The 19,560-nt window shown below is 39.9% G+C and overlaps 1 protein-coding gene across 6 annotated transcripts; it reads left to right on the top strand.

Annotated features, from left to right (window-relative positions):
• The first annotated feature begins 101 nt into the window (after positions 1-101).
• LOC132259958 (partitioning defective 3 homolog B) lies at positions 102-16,895 on the top strand. Of its 6 annotated transcripts, none has more exons than XM_059757816.1 (8): positions 102-250; positions 2,322-2,856; positions 10,328-12,759; positions 13,156-13,418; positions 13,485-13,766; positions 14,189-14,615; positions 15,037-15,126; positions 15,636-16,895. In XM_059757816.1, exons 2-8 carry the CDS (start codon positions 2,737-2,739, stop codon positions 15,934-15,936), a joined length of 3,915 nt encoding a protein of 1,304 aa, XP_059613799.1. In that variant the 5' UTR covers positions 102-250; positions 2,322-2,736; the 3' UTR covers positions 15,937-16,895. The 6 variants fall into 6 exon arrangements, with proteins under 6 accessions (XP_059613799.1, XP_059613798.1, XP_059613797.1 ...); XM_059757815.1 differs by lacking the exons at positions 102-250; positions 2,322-2,856 and adding exons at positions 7,798-7,867; positions 9,359-9,767; XM_059757814.1 differs by lacking the exons at positions 102-250; positions 2,322-2,856 and adding exons at positions 7,804-7,941; positions 9,359-9,767.
• Positions 16,896-19,560: the final 2,665 nt, after the last annotated feature.

The following is a 19,560-nucleotide window of genomic DNA, read 5'->3' as shown; positions in this document are numbered from 1 at the left end:
ATGATGCCATCGGCGCTGGTATCGCCCAGACGCGATCGCGAGCGCCTCCTGCCGGAGAAGACGTCGTGGAAGAGACGCCGTTGACAGCGAAAATCAGTCTCACTTTGTCTTTGAAAGCGTGCAGAGAGTTTCCTTTCTCTCCCCCAGAAGCATTCCATTAGACTTAGAAATTCCCCAAAACAGTCTTCACGAGGAGCCTTTGGTGCTTCAGTTGCCCTCAGAGTGAAATTGTGTGAGGAAAAGTGAAAAAGTAAGTGGATAAGTGTGATAACATATGAAGCTGAGTGGCGGCCGTGAACTAGTCATAGAGGGAATTTTCCTTGATTACTCGCATTTCCCGCAATTTCATGGAGAGAAAAATTGTTTGTCCTCTCCTTGAAGTTCCTTTGCGACCGCCACTGGGGCTGCGTGTTGCGATTCGGTAATTAGAGAGTGCCAGGACTCACTTAGAAGGACAGGATAGCTGCACACACACACACCTTTTGGAAAGCCAGATTTATGCTTATAGGAAATGAAGGATCATGGTTTATTTACATTCTCACGGGATGTAATGAAGACAATCAAAGCGACAGAGAATCTCCCGTGATATTGACTCCCAGAGTGAAGAAGCTGGTGGCTATCTTTACCAGTTTGGCGACAAGGGAGCAATTATGAATAACCTGCTTGAGTAAATTGATGCATATGAGCAGTTTAATTGTCGGCAATCGGATTAAATTGCGCCGCGAACGCAAATTATTCACAGCCAGAGTGATTTGAAATGCTGCAAATGGTGAGAGTGGAGTGACCATAAAAATGACGCAATATTCCATACATTCCAACTCGCCAAACTCGCGTTTCCTATTCATATTTCCACATAAGAAATCGCACTGAATCCGAGGTATTTGGACTGAAAGTTGGGGAAAAAATGATGGGACAAGGCCTCCCGGGAATTGCGACCAATAATTCTGACATTTGCTGCCGATTGAGTGGCCAGCGATGGTCTCCATAGAGACAAAGGTAAACAAATTGCCGTGCGAAAGAGGAGCTCAGCACACAGTCGCGGGCATTCTGGGTATTTCGCGGTGAATAATGTGGAAGTGGAGGGAGTGACTATTTGTCTGAATCACTCTCGCACGCCGCCAAGAGAGATATTCATAAAGTGCGAGGAGACGTGACAAAACTTCTTTTCGGCGGAATTGCGCTCGCGACGAGTAAGGGGACAGCTATAGCTGCAGGACAGCCTGGAAAAGCTGCAGTTGCTCTTCCCATCGGCACATGAGACCGCTTGGAAAGACTGTGAATGCTTCTGAGAAAAGCACTGTTATTAGTCAGCAAAATAATTATTTCAAAAGGAAATTATACTGACAATTGAGGTTTTTGTTGCTTTGAACACTTTATTGACTCTTTCATTTGCCTCGATAGCCTCGAAATATGGTTGTTTATCATGGAATGTTTGGAATGATATTAGCAATGCTCTAATAAGAAACTGAGAGACGAAGTTATTTGTCACGGGTTTACAATAACTTAAAAACAAATATTTATTCGCACGTCTTAACCTTACCTTCCTTTCATACATGAAAAAATTCTGGATACAGGAAATTGTGTTATACTCGTTATACTTCATTTACAGAAAATTGGATCAGCAAATTGAAAACATAAACCATGTTAGATGTTTGTTCTTTCAATTAAAAGCATGGAAAATCGTATCTGTATAAGGAGATTACAATATATTTTCAAGATAAAATTGTAGCGCAATTTCATGGAAGAACAGAGAATGAGCTTCTGTGGCAAATTGCACTATCAGTTGTACAAAGATAAGATGCTTTTCATAGAAAGAATACATGTGGATAAGATTTTGGTGTGAACACGTTTAGGAAAGTTATGCAATTGGCCTACGTTGACACCTTTTCAGTTGTTTGTATAAGAATAAATTCACATGTTGGTGAAAAAAATTATTCGTGAGTAAGTGAGGAAAATGGCAAATTCTTGTTCCATGTTCTGCTTTTTCATACAATTTTGCTCGGTGGATTTTTTACATAAATCAAGGGCATAATTTTGTCGGTGTGTTTTCCACATACATATTTCAGAGTGATTACGTCCTGAAGACGAGATTGTTCGGTCACTGGTCTCTTGAGTATGTGTGCGTAGCGAGAAAAGACTTCATTCTGACCTGTCCTTCAAAAGCACGTTTTTTCGTGGTTGATTTTCTCTGGGGAGCTTGAGATCTCTTGTGTGATGAAGATGACTAAAATAATCGAAAATGTGTTCCCTTGTTGAAACCACACAAAACACTGTATCTCTCCTTTTATTCTATTTCATTTTTCTCTTCTCTCTCTCACCAGGAAGATCAACAAAAAATAAATAATACTTACTCTGTGGTATGTGAGCATCAGTCAACAACGAAAATTCTTCAGGAGACAACGACAACGAGACGAGAATATAATGAGAATGCGTGAAAGAGAAATATTTCTCAAGTGTGGCTGAGGGAAGAGAGATGTGGGCAGAGAGGAAGAAGAAAAAATCAGTGAAGAAGCCGGGTGAAAAGAGAAGTGTATTAAATGAGATTATTGAAAGAAAAACACCTACGTGTAGAATTCAGGCGAGCAAGAGTGTGTTTTGTGGCTCTTAATTTATTCTATAAATCGAAAGAACTGAACGAGCAGCGCAAGCGGAGCATGAAAGAGTGACAAATACGAAAAAGTGTAGGCACAATTTCTCAAGTACTTTCTGGTGGTTAACAGTGATAACAGGTGCAAAATGAAAGTGACAGTGTCTTTTGGCACTTGCCGTGTGGTGGTGCCCTGTGGCAATGGGGATCTCCTTGTGAAGGATTTAATCGACGAGGCCATCCGAAGGTACAAGAAGGCTTCCGGAAAGGTGAGTTGATTAGCCAAAGCAGCGCACATTTGCCTCATTAAGCACCTGAATGAGCGGCACATGCGCCAAGAGATGGGCGAGAAAAAATTCCCACCGTCCAACCTAGTCAGATGAATGGGATAGATTAAGAAGTCTGAATATTATAATTTTTTCTAACGGAAGATCCAATTGAAAGAGAAAGTCTGTGGAATATTCTTGGGGAATTGTTTTGTTTCTTTACCATCTTTTTTTCTTACTTCTTATGCTTGCCCCAGTGAACACTGTAAATTCAGTGAATTTCATTTGAGCTTTTAGTTCTCGCCAGACTTGTTGGTGGATTGTGCAATAGTGCTTTTGCATAAATCGTCTCTTACGAGAATTATGTAGTGTTTCGCTGAGTATTGTCTGACTGAAGTGCTTAATTGGCTTCTTATTTTCACGCAGAAAAGCACTGCGTGACAAAAAAAGAGGTGGACTTGAGTGGAATGACAGTGGCTATTTTTGAGAATAGACCAATTACAGTTTGCGAAATGATGATAGTCACAGTTTCTACTGTGCGAAAAAGAGACTTAATGGACATATTTTTCCACTATACACTGTATATAGTATACAATTCGTTTAAAGTGAATGGCTATTTCTAAGGTTTCCACCCACTAAAGTTGACTTCAATCCTCCCCCTTTTTTAGCAGCAAAAAAGCAGAGGAGAGAGAGATGATAATGCTTTTTTGCGACTTGGCATTATACGTGGAATAAAAAAAATAAAGAGCTCAATAAAAAGAATGCCAATAAAAATCATGCGAATAAAGTTGTGAAGGAGTAAAATTAATATTCACGTCACTTGACATGAGACATGGCAAATTCTCTTGTGGCATTCCTCCCACAGTTTTTCCTTGGATTATAATATGCTATATATAAATGTATTATTTTTGCTGATATTTTCCTCTCAACTTACACTTCTTGCGAGAGTTCGAATCTTGAGGCAAATTGCATCGTGATGGAATGTGAAATTTGATTCAAATGGAAATCATTGCTGCTCTGTGTATGCAAAAGGCAAATGCAAACATGTGTGTGTGTACTATATTATGCATTTTTTTATCAGAAAACTTCTCACAATTTGCAAGTAATAATTATGGCGAGTGTATATTTCTCACAGAAAATTTCCAACGCTGAAGCGAAAGATCAGAGTGCGCAGAAAACATCTCAATTGTGCGTTTCAGTACACACACGCATTCTTCACCATTGATTTTTCCTGATCCGTTTCGTTGTTGATCAAATAAGGTATTGGCAATGGTTGTGTACCTTCTGAACAACACTTCCACAATTGACCTACAATGTGATTCTATTTTCGAATTGTTAGAGATTATTTGAAAAGTGGAAGAGCGAGAGAACGGAGAGAACAAAGAGTGAAGCAAGTAATAGCGCGCATTGAGTCGAAAAGTAATGTACAAAATACATAAAGTTTATTTTATTTAACAATCACCTGCCCCAAGTCCGTTGATTATTATTCCACAATATGCTGAAACTAGTTCTTCACCGCCGTTGATGTCGTGCTCGGCGATATATTGAATCGAGAGTGGAAGTCTCATGCTCGACTGTGTGTATATGTGACGGTTACAAAAGTACACACGGCGCGAGAGAGGGAAGGCATATGTTAAAAAAGAAATGATAAAGACGAGAGCTAAGCCATTCAAGTGAGTTATTCGTCATCATGGGTTGGAATTCTTGAGAAGTCATTGAGGTATTTACTTCATTATAAAACACCTCTCCGGGATATATTTGTAGGAAAAACACATCCGTGGCTTTTTATCTTTGGACTTTATCAGTTCACCATTGTGAAATCTTTAATCATGGCAAAGCACACAAATTCCCTGCTTGTGTACAGATGGATTCAATTTATTTACAATTCATCTTAATAGCACGGTATCCGTGGTGTTGCTTTAACACAAGTATCTATAATTGTGTTAAAAGCAGTCTTTTTTTGCGAAAGAGTGATGCAATTTAAAACATGTTTCTCAGCTTAAACAAACAACTCTTAAAGTAAGAGACTGTGAGACTCATCTTATTAGAAATTGCCTACTTTTCGGGGATTCTTCTCTCAATTCTTATTGACGGATTTGGTTTCATTTCTTGAATATCCGACTTTTCAAAATTTTAATAAAAAACTATAAATACAGTTGATAAAAATGATAATTCTTGTTTGACTTTATTAGTATTTTGCTGGAAAATTTCTCCTCTAAAGTTGTCGTAAAGGTCGTGAGAGTCAACCTGAACAGATTTCCTAATTGTCAAATAAACTGGTAAATTTTTTTATTGTATAGAGATAATCTTATTTGTTCCTCAGGAATCAATTAAAGCATAGTTATTTTATTCTCAGTCCAATAGACTCACTTCCGTCTCTTCTCCGAAGGAAGTCAAAAATTAGTTTGATTGCCCTGTAATTGGACAATTATCCGCATTTTTCTTGGTCGTCCTGAACCTGACCTTTTCCATTGAAACATGTTTCTTCTGAATAGCATTTTACATGCAGTGCAACTGTATCGCAGCGTTGCAACAGTGTTTCCCATGACTTGGTTATTCATGTGCTTGGGTAGCAAATGAATGGGTGTAGAGGAGTACAAATTCCACGCAAGAATTGCCCAAAAGGTGAATTTTCAGTTAGAGAAGAGTGTAATTTCCACAGACTGAATGATTCTTCGGCGAAGAGTTTCTCCTGCGCGGTGCAACATAAATGTGTGATACCACAAAGATCTTATTATAGGGAATTGGAGCTTATAGAGAGCAGTGTATTTGCTCCACCTTTGGCGTATTCACTGGGTCGGTGGCCACATAGAGAAGATAGCAATTCTTGTGTATCAAAAGATCTCTCTTTCTATCTTACATGTGTTGACCACTATTTCCGGTCTCCACGATCGGTCTTCTGTGGAGAGGAAAGATTCAATGGGTGAGATAGAATACAGGAGGGGAGGTCAGAATAACAAAAATTACTGTCGGTATGTGATGAGATGAAGAGAAGGTGCTCAATGAATGAAAATTCCAATGGGAAGGAGGGAAGAAGATGAAGAGAAATAACGTTGGGAATTGCAATTAAATGATGATTAAGTGACAACCTTGAAAGTTACAATAAACGGAGGCACACACTGCAGAAAAAGAAAAGTAGAAGACAATTCTGGTTTTAACTCACTGTGAAATTTATTTCTTCGTCTCTCTCTCTTGCGCGCATTTTTTTCTCATGAAAATCGTTGAACTTGAAAATATAACAAGACCATGAGTTACTTTTTCTATCTCTCTAGAGCCCATTCTTCTTCAAAGTAATTGCATTGGAGAGTAGAAAAAATATGTATTTTCACATTTTCCACCACATATTTTAACAAGTCATTTCTTTTCTATTGTGAATATTTCGAATAATCACAAAATCAACATGGGAAAATGCCTGAAAAGTCAATCTCTTGGTGTATACTTCTCCGTTTGAGATAACATGAAAGTGCAATTTACACTTGTGGGAAGTGAAAGGTGGTCTTTTTTCTCATTTTCTATTTGTAATGCAAATACCCATTTCCAATTATTATTGGTATCTGCAGCATGGGAAAGAATGCAAAAAAAGTTCTCTCAAATTTCCTCTCAAGTCTAACCGCACTAGTGGCACTGGTTGCTGCTTGTATACTGATGTTTTTCCCTTTAGCTTTCAATTAGCATTCATATTACTCTAATTGAAACACTATCCGGAGGAAAATATTGTAATTTAATTGTACAATGCAAGAGAGAGAGTGTCTATGAGCGATTGACTGAGAAATTCTCTTTATGATAATGAGAAAAAAGTACTTGAAGACGATGATGGTGAAAATTATGCTTGGTTACATTACAAAATAATATTACATGAGCAAACAATTGTCAGCAAAAAAGGTGCAAACAATACTGAGGAGAGTCTTTTTGCGCTTATGTGGAATTTCGTATAAATATTTGAATTACACATGGTGACTTAAAAGTTGCTGAAGAGTTTCTTACTCGTATTGTGCACGATAGTGTCACAAGGACTTGACAAGTACTGTGTGTTTATATGCTTTATCTCCGTATTTATCTGGTAGAGACATGAGCTACTTGATATGTAACAAAAGAGGAGAAATGTGGGAAAATTGCTGGATGACCGAAGAAAAAAGTATCGCAGTGAGAAATCTATCGTTGAGTTTTTAATTAAATTATAGATAAGATAATTCTATCACGAGCAATCGTGTACTTTGGAAAGAACAATAACAATATTGAGAGTCAATGATGGGGGCAAGAATACTTTGTCCATGACTTGTGTGCTCTGCAGAAAATTGTATAATCCCCGCATATAGAGCTCATCTTTGGATCTGTCTTTCATCATTGCATTTTCCATCTGCCAATCGAATGGTTTTCTCACTCAAGGAGGCGTAAAATTCGATATGATGTCGAAATTGTTATGCCAAGACAATGAGTGAAAATGTAGGAAGACAGTGCATGCGCAGATCACGAAGAGATCATAAAAAATTTTGCATCACTTCCCTAAATGTGGATGCTTGCACTGTTTCACGGCGTTGTTGGAATGTTTGTGGTGTTTTATTGGTTTTCGTGTCTCCATTCGTCTGTGGTGGAGTAAAAAATTGAATTTTCTCCTAAAGCCACAGTGAATTGACCCAGGAATAATTACCTCGCACATTAATTGTGGTATAATTTTCATTTCTGTGCATTGCTAATGACTTCATTGTGAATTTAATTCATCTCATTGCGGCGCAAAGGCGATTTGGAGGAATTCTCTTGAAAATGCATTCATACATCGCCTGCCGGTGGCCACGTAACAATCGTCATCGTAGATTCATGTTTATATATATACGTGAAATGCTCAGTTAGTGTGTGAATTCAAGTTGTGGGTCTGGCCATTTCGTGGTGGTGGAATTGAATGTATGGCGAAGGCAGCCAGGTAACGTTTCACTTCAGTTGTATACTGAATCACCTGATTGTCGGTTGTACTGCTTGCGCCTTCTGGACTCGAAATTCGCTGAGATAGCTGAAAAAGGTGTATTGTCGGGTTTTTGTGTGTTTTGTGAAGAAATTGTTAAAATTACAGTAATGTGTGATGATTTTTTGAGAGTAAACTTTTTTCTTACGTCGAAGAATTTTGTCTCTTGTCTTAGTTGAGGGAATTTATTGGAGAGAAAAGTGCCAGTTAAAATAGCCAATCCATTAAATATGTTCCAAAGCGAATATAAAAGCAAAGTCTCTTCTCTCTATTTTTGGGTTAAAGAGAGCAAAATATATATAAATGGTGTGAATTTTTTAAAGTGATGAACTCTTTTTACAATTTTTCACACTCGTTTTTTTTTCACCTCCAATTTCACGAGATATTTCCCCATTTAGCGAAGGCAATTGAGTGGTGATGATGATTGAGGTCAATAGTGTTTCTTACCTGGGTGTTCTCAAAAATCCAAGAAAATATGTGGCTGAAGTGTTGCAATTGAAATTCCTGAAATTTGTGCAAATATTCAGGTGTTTGTATTAGTCACAATATTGCAAGATAAACCTTTTATCTCTGATGAATATTCAGTTTGCACATCATTCTAGCTAGAATTCTCCGTTTGAATAACGTGCAAATATTTCAGCAATGTGAAAGAGGCCCGCAAGAAAAGATTCCTTTCTATTTATCATGACTGTAATCACATGCCAATTATGGATGGTTTAATGGTGAAGAAGCTCTCCTCATTAGCTCTCTAAACTCATTGCTTTGCATGAATTTAAATTGGCACATTTGATGTGGAAAATTTACTTCTGAAGAAGAGCCAAATGGCTCTGAAGAGGACTAATAAAATGGAGTGATTTGAATGCGTCAAATAAAAAATGAGAACATAAAATCTAAATTTGAATCGGATTTTGTGGGGTAGAAAGTCAGATATTGCATTTCTTCTATGAGAATTAACTCTGCTTTGTGAAGTGATTATTTAATTATCATTTGCATTTTGAGGTGAAATAATTTCACAAGAAAAAATATAATATTTGTGTATCACGAAAATGTACTTTTTCAAAGTGCAGAAAACAAGTGAGGAGAAGTTTGAAAAGTCAGTCAAATGTGAAGAAATCAGCCTCTTCTATTGAAAATTCCCTCATTACACACACAAAAGAAGATGAAAGAGAGGAAAAAACATAAATAAAATAAGTTTTCTCAGTGTTTTTAATGGTATTATGTGTTGCTGCAACATGATATTCTCCCTGAATCTCTCACTCTTCTACTCCAACTCATTCTAATTAAATTTAATAGTCATGGAGAATATATGTTTGTATACACAGTGAAAAAATCTCACACGTAGATTCTTTTGTGTTTATATTTTTACATTCTCAATCCTCCTGACTTTTGAAAAGATGTGTGCAAAAGAGGTAAATTCGAAAAGTCACACGTCGGCACTTTTCTCTCTGTGTAAAAATTGAAAATGTGTGCAATGGTGGAAGAATTTTCTGAAATAAAATATATAAATTAAAATACAACGAAATATTTCAATTTTATTGTATCACACAGTTGGACAAAAGTGAGCAAAAAAGAACATGAATCGAACAATTGTAAATCTAGAGCATTATGATGCCATTTCCTGCAGTTCTGTATGAGTGGCAATTGTTGGGAAAAAAAACGTGCGTAACACACAAAGTGAAACAAAAAGAAAGAGTGTTGGATAAAAGTGCAAGAAGAAGGTGCTCAATCATGGGATAATTAGCAGAATATCGCAAATTCTTGTGAAATTTCGCAAAAGTGTGTCTGCTGTTACGTTGGAAAAATGTTCGACTTACCACCCAAATGTCCAGCATTGGCCAATAAATTGACTGGAATTTTTGGTTGGCGTCACACATATCGTGTTCAGCAGAAGCACAAGGACTTGAATCACCTGAAGAAGTCCTACTCTCTGAGCATTCCGCGAAAGATAATTGTTGAGGTGAGAAGATGAAATGCTGGTAAAGTTGAAGTACTTCGCAAACGTGAAAATTGTCGAGCAATCTTAATTTCCTCTCTCTGACTCTTGAAATGGTGAATTGTACGCAATAAAATCTGAATGAGACTTTCAATAGACAATTTTTTTATTGTGGCACAATCACAATTTTTATGAGATGTTTGTATGTGCAAAAAAAATGGGAGAACAGCAATTTTCTAGTGTGTCAATACTCTTGTTTCCCTTTGTTCTTATCATCGGAGTGGAGTAGAGATATGTATTTAAAGTGTGGGAGGGCGCAGAGGCAAGGTATACAAAGAATGTCATGAATTTGTGAATAATACAGGAGAGAGATAACATTGGGCGCTGTGAGGTGTGGTCTCTAAGAAGTGAGAAATTAGTCAGACAGGCCAAACTCTGAAATTGGATCTATCTGTAGGTTTGCAGGGCTCGGTTCTCATGAAAATTTAATGATACTCGTTTGGAATGCGGTGCTGTGCTCAGTATTATTTGATTGAATGGCTGTTCCGTTAGTAAAGAATTGTGGTGTTTTTTTTCTCTTTCAGGATCCACACTCATGGGTCGTGGTGCATCATTTACAATCTCAGTCGGGGATTCTCGATCCGGATGACTGTGTGAGCGATGTAGCGGATGATCGGGAGCAAATTTTGGCTAGCTTCGATGACTGCCCAGAGCCAAATGTGCCTCAAGGTGGCGGCGATGGAGCCAGTGGGAGTTCCGTGGGCACTGGGAGTCCCGATATCTTCCGTGGAGTCAATGGTGGGAACTTGAAGAGGGTGTATCCAGAAGAGCCCGGTGCCCCCGTCAATGAACTGGGAAAGTATGGCGATAACACATCTAACAGCAGTCGAACGCACATCGAAGTAACAGACAGCGTCAGTCCACTTGGTCTGGGTCTTCAAGTTCGCCGAAGCAGCGATCCATCCATTCCTCAGACACTTGCCCAGAGCGAGTGCAATCAGCGGAGCCCGCTCTGTCAGTGCCCCACACACGATAAGCAACAACAGGAGTCGATGAAGAGGTGGTCAGCAGCACCTGTCTGTCGGCGCGATACAGACTCTCCGGCAGAGAGGATTCTCGCAAATGTGGCGAACAATTCAACTAATTATTTAGCTCCACCTGCGACTCAATGGCCACCAAATGCGCCAAATGAATCAGTGGAATCGCAGGGCACGAGTCCCGGGACGGCATTCTCACGGTCTGGGAGATTATCAATGCAATTCCTAGGTGAAACAGCGCCTGGCTATCGATGGATGGAAGCCGCTGAGAAGGTGGCAGCAAATATGAGTCAATCCAATGGAACGTCATTTAGTTCGAAATCCTTGCCGAGAGATCTGAAGCGAAAAGAACCTCTTGGTCAAGCTTATGAGTCCATGAGAGGCAAGAGAGACACAGAAATGCTGCTGGTTATCAATGAACAAGGTGGAGGACCACTGGGCTTGACCGCAATTCCTGATCTTTTGAATGGGGGTCTCTTGGTGCAGTCCGTGGAGCCCGGCAGCCGTGCTGAGCGTGGTAGACTTCAGAAGGGGGACAGAATCCTTGAGATCAATGGCACAAAGTTGGCCGGTATGTCTGAGGCGGGTCTTCAGAGTTATCTGAAAAAGAGTCTCACGTCGTCGGAGCTGAGATTCAGGGTTTTTACAGCAAATAGAAGTATTGCGAAGAGGCATGAAATGAAGGATGTGTGCGATGGGGAAACTAGGATCCCTGCGAAAGTCGCTACTGTGTCTCCGAATAGGAAAGTTGCTGGAGCCCCGGCGACAAACAGTCTTCAGGCGGCGAATACGAGAAAATTGGGACGTCGGATAGAGATTACATTGAAGAAGGGTGGCCATGGATTGGGATTCAGTGTGACGACACGAGATAATCCCACAGGAGGACACTGTCCTATCTATATAAAGAACATTCTGCCAAGAGGTGCTGCTATTGAGAGTGGAAAGCTAAAGCCAGGAGATCGACTGCTTGAAGTTGAGGGAATTGCCATGACAGGAAAGACTCAATCGGAAGTTGTTAGTATACTGCGTGCCACACAATTGGGAGCAACAGTGAAGATTGTTGTGTCACGTCAGAATGATCTGGATGAAATTGATGAGCGTGAGGTGAGATATGAGGTGGACAAAGAGAACAATGATGGAACTCCTCCGAAGCCTCCACCTCCAGTTTTGCCGCAGAAGCCTCAGAAGTCTCCGTCTGTGAAGAGTCTGGGCCAGTCGGAAGGGAAGAACTCCGTTGGAGGACACAGTACAAATTCATCGTCAGCCGAGAGCTCAACTGGGACACTCTCGTGGAGGAATAGGGAGATTCTCACGCTTCACATTCCTGTTCATGATAGCGAGAAAGCAGGCTTGGGTGTGAGTGTGAAGGGGAAAACAGGATCAAGTGGAAATAGTACGTTGAATCGTCAGACGGATGGTGATTTGGGAATCTTCGTGAAGAGTGTTCTCCATGGGGGTGCTGCTTCCCGGGATGGACGTTTGAAAATGAACGATCAACTGCTCAGTGTGAATGGAGTGTCTCTTCTGGGACAGAGCAATGCTGATGCAATGGAAACCCTGAGGCGTGCGATGTTGCATACGGGAGGGAAGTTTCCTGGGGTCATTACACTGTCAGTGGCGAGAAAGATCTCACGACCCAGCAGCATGGGGGATCTGCTGGAGGCGACAGGAGCTGCGGAGAAGGCTAACGCAACTGTTATTTACTTGAACTGTGAGCCACAGAACAGTCAGAAGGAGGACAATGCCATGGAGATGTGGAACAATCCCGTGGTGGAGAGACTCACTGGGGGTGTGGAGATGAAGCAACAACAGCAACCCATGGCCTCATCCTCACCCTATGCTGTGGCAGGACTGCGAAATGAGAGCTACTACATGGCCACCAAAGACACGACATGGAGCCCTCTAGCCGTCAATAATAACCACATTAACTACAGGAACAACTCTATTCTGATCGAAGAGGATTCAGAGCCCACATCACCGTGAGTCCCTATCGATTTTATTACACTTACATACTTTATAATGCTGATTTCGTGCCAGTCATTGTGTGAGGCGTTGTTTGACTGATAGCGTTTACGCGAAGTAATGTTCTATTAGGGAATTGCTAAAGAAAATTACAATGATTGGAACCTGAGGCGAGGTATTTTGTAGCACAAGACTTTGAGTAATTTGAATTTGCTCATAATTCGCTCATTTTTACAATAAGAACATTGTGCAATGGTTTTATGGTGGAACGAAGAAGGTTGGATTTCGACATGATAAAAGTCAATGCTTTACAAAATGTTGGCAACTCGTTATGAAACTTTTGATTAATTCACATGAAAATGCTTTTAATAGCTAATTGTTTTATTTATTGTCTTTTTCTTGGGGGTATGCAGAACAATCCCGAATCGTCCTCAGTATCAGTCGATGGCCTCTGCAGACTCCAATGCGACTCTCACGTCAGGTGATGTCACCTATTCGAGTCAGCTGTCCCTTGAGCCACCCTCTGGCGAGGCTTTCAGTCGGGATGCCATTGGACGCAGGTCGATTTCTGAGAAGCACCATGCAGCTCTGGATGCTAGGGAGACAGGAACATATCAGAGGAACAAGAAACTGCGTGAGGATCGCGAGAGGGAGAGAAAAGCCGCAATTGCTGCCAGTAAGATACTCTAATAACTCTTTATTGTTCACAAATCACTACAATTTGTCCTAATGCTAATTACAGGTGGGTCAGTGGAGTCTCTGGGGAAGATGGGTAGAGATGCAATGGCGAAGAGGAAGAAGGGCAGCAACTCCAATGTGCATGCGGCTGAGGCGTTGGATCGTGTGACGGATCTTGGACCATCTCTGGGATTGAAGAAGTCATCAAGTCTTGAATCTCTTCAGACGATGGTCCATGAAATTCAGATGGCTGATGAGCCACGCGGCCCCATGGCTCTGCGGACGCCACGTGGGAGGGGCCGAGAGGAAATACTCAGGGCGGCCGTGGAAAGTCCTCCAGATGAAGGTGAGACATTATCTCTCTTATTATCAAATTAACTTTGTGAGGCAGTATATCAGAGTGGATGAAAAGTCTCAGCATTGTTCTTGATTCAATTCTTTTCATGGATCAACAATTTCATATGAAAAGAGAATGGTCGCAGAGAAAAGGTCTTGATAGCCTCTCTCTTGCTTCACATGAGATTGATGCTGATTACAAGAAATATATGGTTTAATGTATCAACATAAATAATAACGTCAATGACAGTGTACGCTACTTAATTACATGTTTTAATTGCTTTTGCAAAAAAGAGATTGAAATCGGTGATCGATATTATGAGACTCTCGCACGTGAAATTATGAATTAACTGTTTCCACGCGCAATGGTTTTTTCTTGCTCTAAATTTGAGTTGTATTTGGTGAATATTAAAATTTACATCATTCCAACAGATGCAACATCGGCTGAATCTCGCAAGAAGTGGCTTTTAGACTACGATGGTCCGGATATGCAGGCAATGGTGAATCGAAATAGTCCTCTGCAATCTTCGATGAATAGTGGGAAGCAGAAGAGGAGTGGCAGTGGGAAGAAATCGAGTCTCCTGAAGGGAATCGGTCACATGTTCCGCTTCGGCAAGCACAGGAAGGATGGAATTGCGCCAGCGGAGACAATGAGTGCCCTCAATGAGCCACAAAGGCAGATTGGACACAAGCGAGAGGCGCCGGCGAAGCCCTACAACGGAGGAAGACCAATGGGAGGCCCGCCGGGATATCAGCCTCCTCCGGCGCCCGGATCTGAGGCCCCCACGGTCAGCAATGATCACTTCTTCCAGCGCTACCGACCCGGCTTCAAGTACGATGATCAGCAGGAACAAATGAGGTGAGCCGGAGACTTTCCCAATGCACGTGAAAGTGCTCCGAGATTGAGAAGAGGCACTCTTGTGTGTAGGATAAATGTGAAACCATTATGTTATGGCATGAAAAGAATCTTTTCTCTCTTCCATTTTCACGCTAACATTGTGTGTTGTGATTAAAATGCAAGACACGGGGAAAGATGCACGGATTGTCTCGTGAAGATATTGTGTTCAAATCACGTGGGACTCTTCTAAGGTTAGAATTAATAGGGCACAATTGAGAGATGTTGATGTCTTACCTTTTGGTGTTATATAAATATTTATTTATGTTGGTTAATCAGAATGTCTAATAATTGGATTGAGAGCAATTTAGTTGGAGTTTGAAATGTCTTTTTCACACATTTAATTATCATCTAACTAAAGAGCATCGTCATCATTTCCCTCCAGTTCTCCCTCTTCTGACCAACTATCTGAATCTACACTCACACAGATGAGACAGCAAGTAATGCACCAAAGAGTTAAAGTTGAAGAGGAAAGGTAACAATTTATTCCCCTTGACATTTTGCTAATAACTCTGCGCATGGAGAGTGTGTAGTGGGTGATTTATTAACAAATACAGTTTGTGTGTAGCTTCATTAACAATAACCAATTAACTTTTTTTTCGCACAATTTCTCCCGATTGTCTATATAATATTGAAGTGCTATTATTGGAGAGATTGAATTATGCTACTCTTTCCAATTAATATATTGATGATAGAAAATGAAAAGCTTTCGCTTTTCAATTCCATTCAGCATTAATATTAATTGATTCAATCGAAATTTATGCTCTTGTTGAGATATTAGTATTTTTCTGCGTTATAAAATCAAGAATAATGAATTAGAAATTGAATAACTGTCACGATTTTGAAGCCTAATTTAGAAATATCGCAGTGAAAGTTTTCTGGGAAGTGTTGAAAATCTTGTAATGCTTGACGCGAGATGCAAATCGTGTGGATAGAAATGAGCTCTGTGTAGAACGATTTTGAAGCCTCCTTTGCCCTTTGCAGTCGAAATCACCAGCAGTATCAATCACAGCGATCGGTTCGCACAGTGAATGCGTATCCGGTAAGGCAGAATTCGCGCCCCATCTCGAGCTACTACGAGTACGAGACGCTCCAGTTCCCCACGGACAGTCGATCGGAGTGTGGCTGGAAGGGCGGAGCGGCGATTCCAGTGGCGGGAAGAGGCAGGCAGTGGAATGGTGTGGGCGGAAGCACTCGCAGTCGTGGTCCTTTCGTCACGCAAGTCACCATTCGGCCGCCTCATCAGCCCAAATCACAAAATTCCCAGCCATCGTCGAAGGTGTGAATGAAGAGGAGAATTTGCCGGTTCGATTTAGCCAAGGATCTCGTGAGTTTTTTTTGTGTAGGTGAAGTAGTAAAGTTTTTTTAGAAAATAGTAAGTGAAAAAAAGTATGTATAATTGAGAAATGTAAAAATTAATTCCATCATTGCATTCCGTCTAAATTCTTTCTTATTGGAAAGATCTGATTTTTAGATCCGAAAACAGTATTTTTCAGTGTTTTGCTGAGAAAATAGCTGCTGAGAATATCAGTTACAATTGCGGGTACATGTTTTGAAATGAAAATGTGTGCTCACAATTCTAGCATATCGAATCAACAGTGCTTGATGATGCAAATATTAAAGTTATGTATGCGAAAAGATTTTACTAGCTGTTAATATAGGTATTTCTAAAAATATATAGTGCTATATCCTATTGTAGGAATTTGCATAGCTATACTTGCATATCCAATTGTTGATCAAAACAGGAAATCAAGCATTTTTCTCAATAACTATGTTTAAAAGAAATTTATTGTCAGATGAATAGCTAAATAGATCGATATATTAGTACTTAAAGTATTTCCAAATGAGATTAACAAGAGTTGTAACTAATTTTGTACTTAATAATTGTTCATTTATCCCCTGACAAATAGATACATATATTTATAACATTTGAATTGCGCTAAAGTGCCTCTGAAGAAATATGAAAAAATGAATAGAATTATATGATATTGTAAAATCTCACATTGTAATTTATCATTACTTGTCCATTGATGAACACCTTTGCCTTAAGAGTTTTTCTTGTACTGTGATCGAAAAGAGCTGAGCCGATGTTTTATATCGGGTCTAATTTACCAGTTTATGAATTAACTTCCAATCAGTATATTGAGAACACTAGAGAAAGAGAGGAATTGTGAAAAGACATTTATTTGTAGAACAGAACAGAATGTATTTTCAGAAATAATTATATTTCTATATCTAAAGAAATTCTGAATTTTCTTTGCAATTGACAGGACAATGTTCAATTGTTATACTAATGCTGCTAACATTTGTATTTGAAACACTTCAAGAAGTATTTATTTGCAGTGTTTTTCCACTCAACATTTGGCAGTCTTTGAGCAGTTACGCATATAATAGGTTTAGCATGTAACATTTAATAGGACGAATTCATTGGAAACCCAGCAAATGTCGAAGATTTTCCGAAAATAATTGAGGGGAAATTCCCCTTTTCAAAACATATCAAAATCATAGAACCAATATTCAAACCACCGAATCGCTTTAAATGTATAATTCAATGTTTGAAAATAAGGATTAACATCTATTTTTGCCAAATCTGCTATAGAGAAGATAAATACTATGCTTTTTCGTTGTAAAAGAGACTATCAGTTAAATTGTGCCTCAAAGAAATTCTATGTCTTACTTGTGAAAACTTATGTGATATTTTTAGCATGTCTCTCGAGACTTTTTATTCTATTGGCCATTGCACAGCTTGCAACCAAGATTTCATCTCATAAAAATTTGCTGTCTGTCAAATGACGTGATTTGCACATATTGTCCGAAAAGTAATAAATTTTTTATCAGAATGAGTGAAGCTGGAAATTCCGTCACGACAATCGCGGCAAAAAAATTCATGCTCTCGAAATGGATACAATAACAGGAAAAAGAGATGCAAATTTTATTTCCAACGGAATTGATTATTCAGGTGCATGGGAGTGAACTTTAACTCGGAATTCAGCGGCGCCGCGTCTATGGCAAATATTTTCAAAGTGTATCCAAATAGAACCACGAAATTGGAGAGCATTTTTTCCAACGCCCAAATTGACTTTTGATTGATGGTGGCGATGGAGAGGCCTTTGTAGAGCGCGAATTGTGGCTTAAATGTTGGTGGAATTTGGTCAATATTGACCCAAATAGACCATTCAGCCCTTTTTTTTGACACAAAGATTGCATGGAAATTTGGCTGAATTTGATTAACTCTCCCTATAGCAATATCAATAACGGACGCATTGGTAGTTTGCAGTGCAGAAAGAACGCAGCTGGAATGTTGACGTAAATTCAGGTGACAAATAATTGACACAACAAATTTTAATTTCCATCTGTGCCCTCAGACAGCTTCCGAAGCCAGAAACTCATTCAACAGCTGCAAATGGGCAAAGTTTCCCAATTATCTCCTCTAGACTCTCCTCGGAAGCACTCTCTGGCGTGTGCGAGAACACACAATTCCATCCATTAAGCACACGAGCCACACAATTTTACTTAAGGCTCTTCCATCCATTTTGCCAAATTTTACACCTCAGAAGGAGTTTAGGGAGCCAAGGTATACCTCCTGGCCACGTTTTGCCTTCTAAATTGCTCTCCTTCACCCCACGCCGGAGGTGTTTTCTCGGGAATTGTTTTGAAAATTAATATTTTTCATATTCATTTGGCTTTTATCTCGCATTTTTCCAGCACGATTTTGCATGCTAAAGACTTTTTTCCTTGGATTCACCATATGGACAAGGAAGGGAAATGATTGGGATGAGGGCAGCAGTCTTGCTTTCATTTTCCAGAGCACAATAAATAATAAATCGTTCATATTAAACCTTATAAACTGCACTCGTGCGAGATAAAGCGAATAAATAGAACGCGCGATGGCGAGATCAGGGATGAGGAGTCATCATTCCCTTTCTTCCCGCCAGCGAGAATGAGAATGTGGAGGTGTTCGCTGTTGGAGCCGTCGAAGAAAGCGAGAGGAGAGTTGAACAAGAGAAATTCCCTCGGCCGGAAACACCTTTTTTGTCATCGGATCTCTGGCGCCGTAAATAAGAAGATTTTCCGTGTTGTCGGACGAAGGATTGCGGGCGGTGAGACAGAGTGGGAGAGTTGTGGGATGTGGGCAAACTATAAACATATCGAGATTTCCTCCCTAATAATCTCTCCAGCCACCCACATAGATTCTGGCGCGGGAATAAATTCCTGCAGGATAAGGAGGACGTGTGGCTGTGGCGGAAGAATCGAGCAGCACACAGAGCGTCTAAAAGTGTCACAGCTCAACATTATGTTTTTGCAACATAAATAAATGGAGATAAACCAAATGCGGGAAGACAGAGAGAAAATCCTTGCAGCTTTTCACTCCTCATTTTTCACCGTGATGTATAGACAGCAGGAATGACAAGTCGGTGGCATTTTATGAGACGGAAGGCGAAAAGAGGAGAGAAACAATCACATCCGTTCTTCATTTTTTTCCCACAGCCGCTCTGAATGTCGCCATCCATTATATGTTCGCGAAGAAGTGTGTCTGGTTTAATTTCCCATCGTGATTTCTTCAGGAAGACGCGACATGAGAAGCACGATAAAGCGGAGAAAATCTGCAGAGAATCTTTAGATACATATTTCATATTTATCTCATTTTTTACATATCCCAGCCACTCCCTTTTTGTTTAATACAAAGCCAGAAAAACTCGCTCTTGATCCTTTCGATTGAAGAATGGTTGTGCGATTTGGAGCGCGGGGAAATGATTTAATTCGAAATGGTACACGAGTCACTTTTGGCTCTCCTCCGGCCTTCATTCCAATCCGAAAGCATTCACAGTAGGTTGGAAAAGGATCAAAATTTGTCCCGTCGGTGCTTTATTTTAGGGAATTCTCCACAAATCCGATGTACGAACGAATG

This window comes from Phlebotomus argentipes, unplaced genomic scaffold (genome assembly GCF_947086385.1).
Source record: "Phlebotomus argentipes unplaced genomic scaffold, Phlebotomus argentipes genome assembly scaffold_18, whole genome shotgun sequence".
NCBI classification, from domain to species: Eukaryota; Metazoa; Arthropoda; class Insecta; order Diptera; family Psychodidae; genus Phlebotomus; species Phlebotomus argentipes.
Note: the sequence above shows the minus strand (reverse complement) of the source record. Positions and strands in the feature narration are given on the sequence as shown.

What these genes read in the sequence shown, in the direction of transcription:
- LOC132259958 (XM_059757815.1), top strand. Translation starts at nt 9,612, where the DNA reads ATGTTCGACTTACCACCCAAATGTCCAGCATTGGCCAATAAATTGACT. An exon ending in GGAAAGTCCTCCAGATGAAG is followed by an intron (nt 13,767 to 14,188) that starts GTGAGACATTAT and finishes TCATTCCAACAG; the next exon opens with ATGCAACATCGGCTGAATCT. An exon ending in GATCAGCAGGAACAAATGAG is followed by an intron (nt 14,616 to 15,036) that starts GTGAGCCGGAGA and finishes ATTTCCCTCCAG; the next exon opens with TTCTCCCTCTTCTGACCAAC.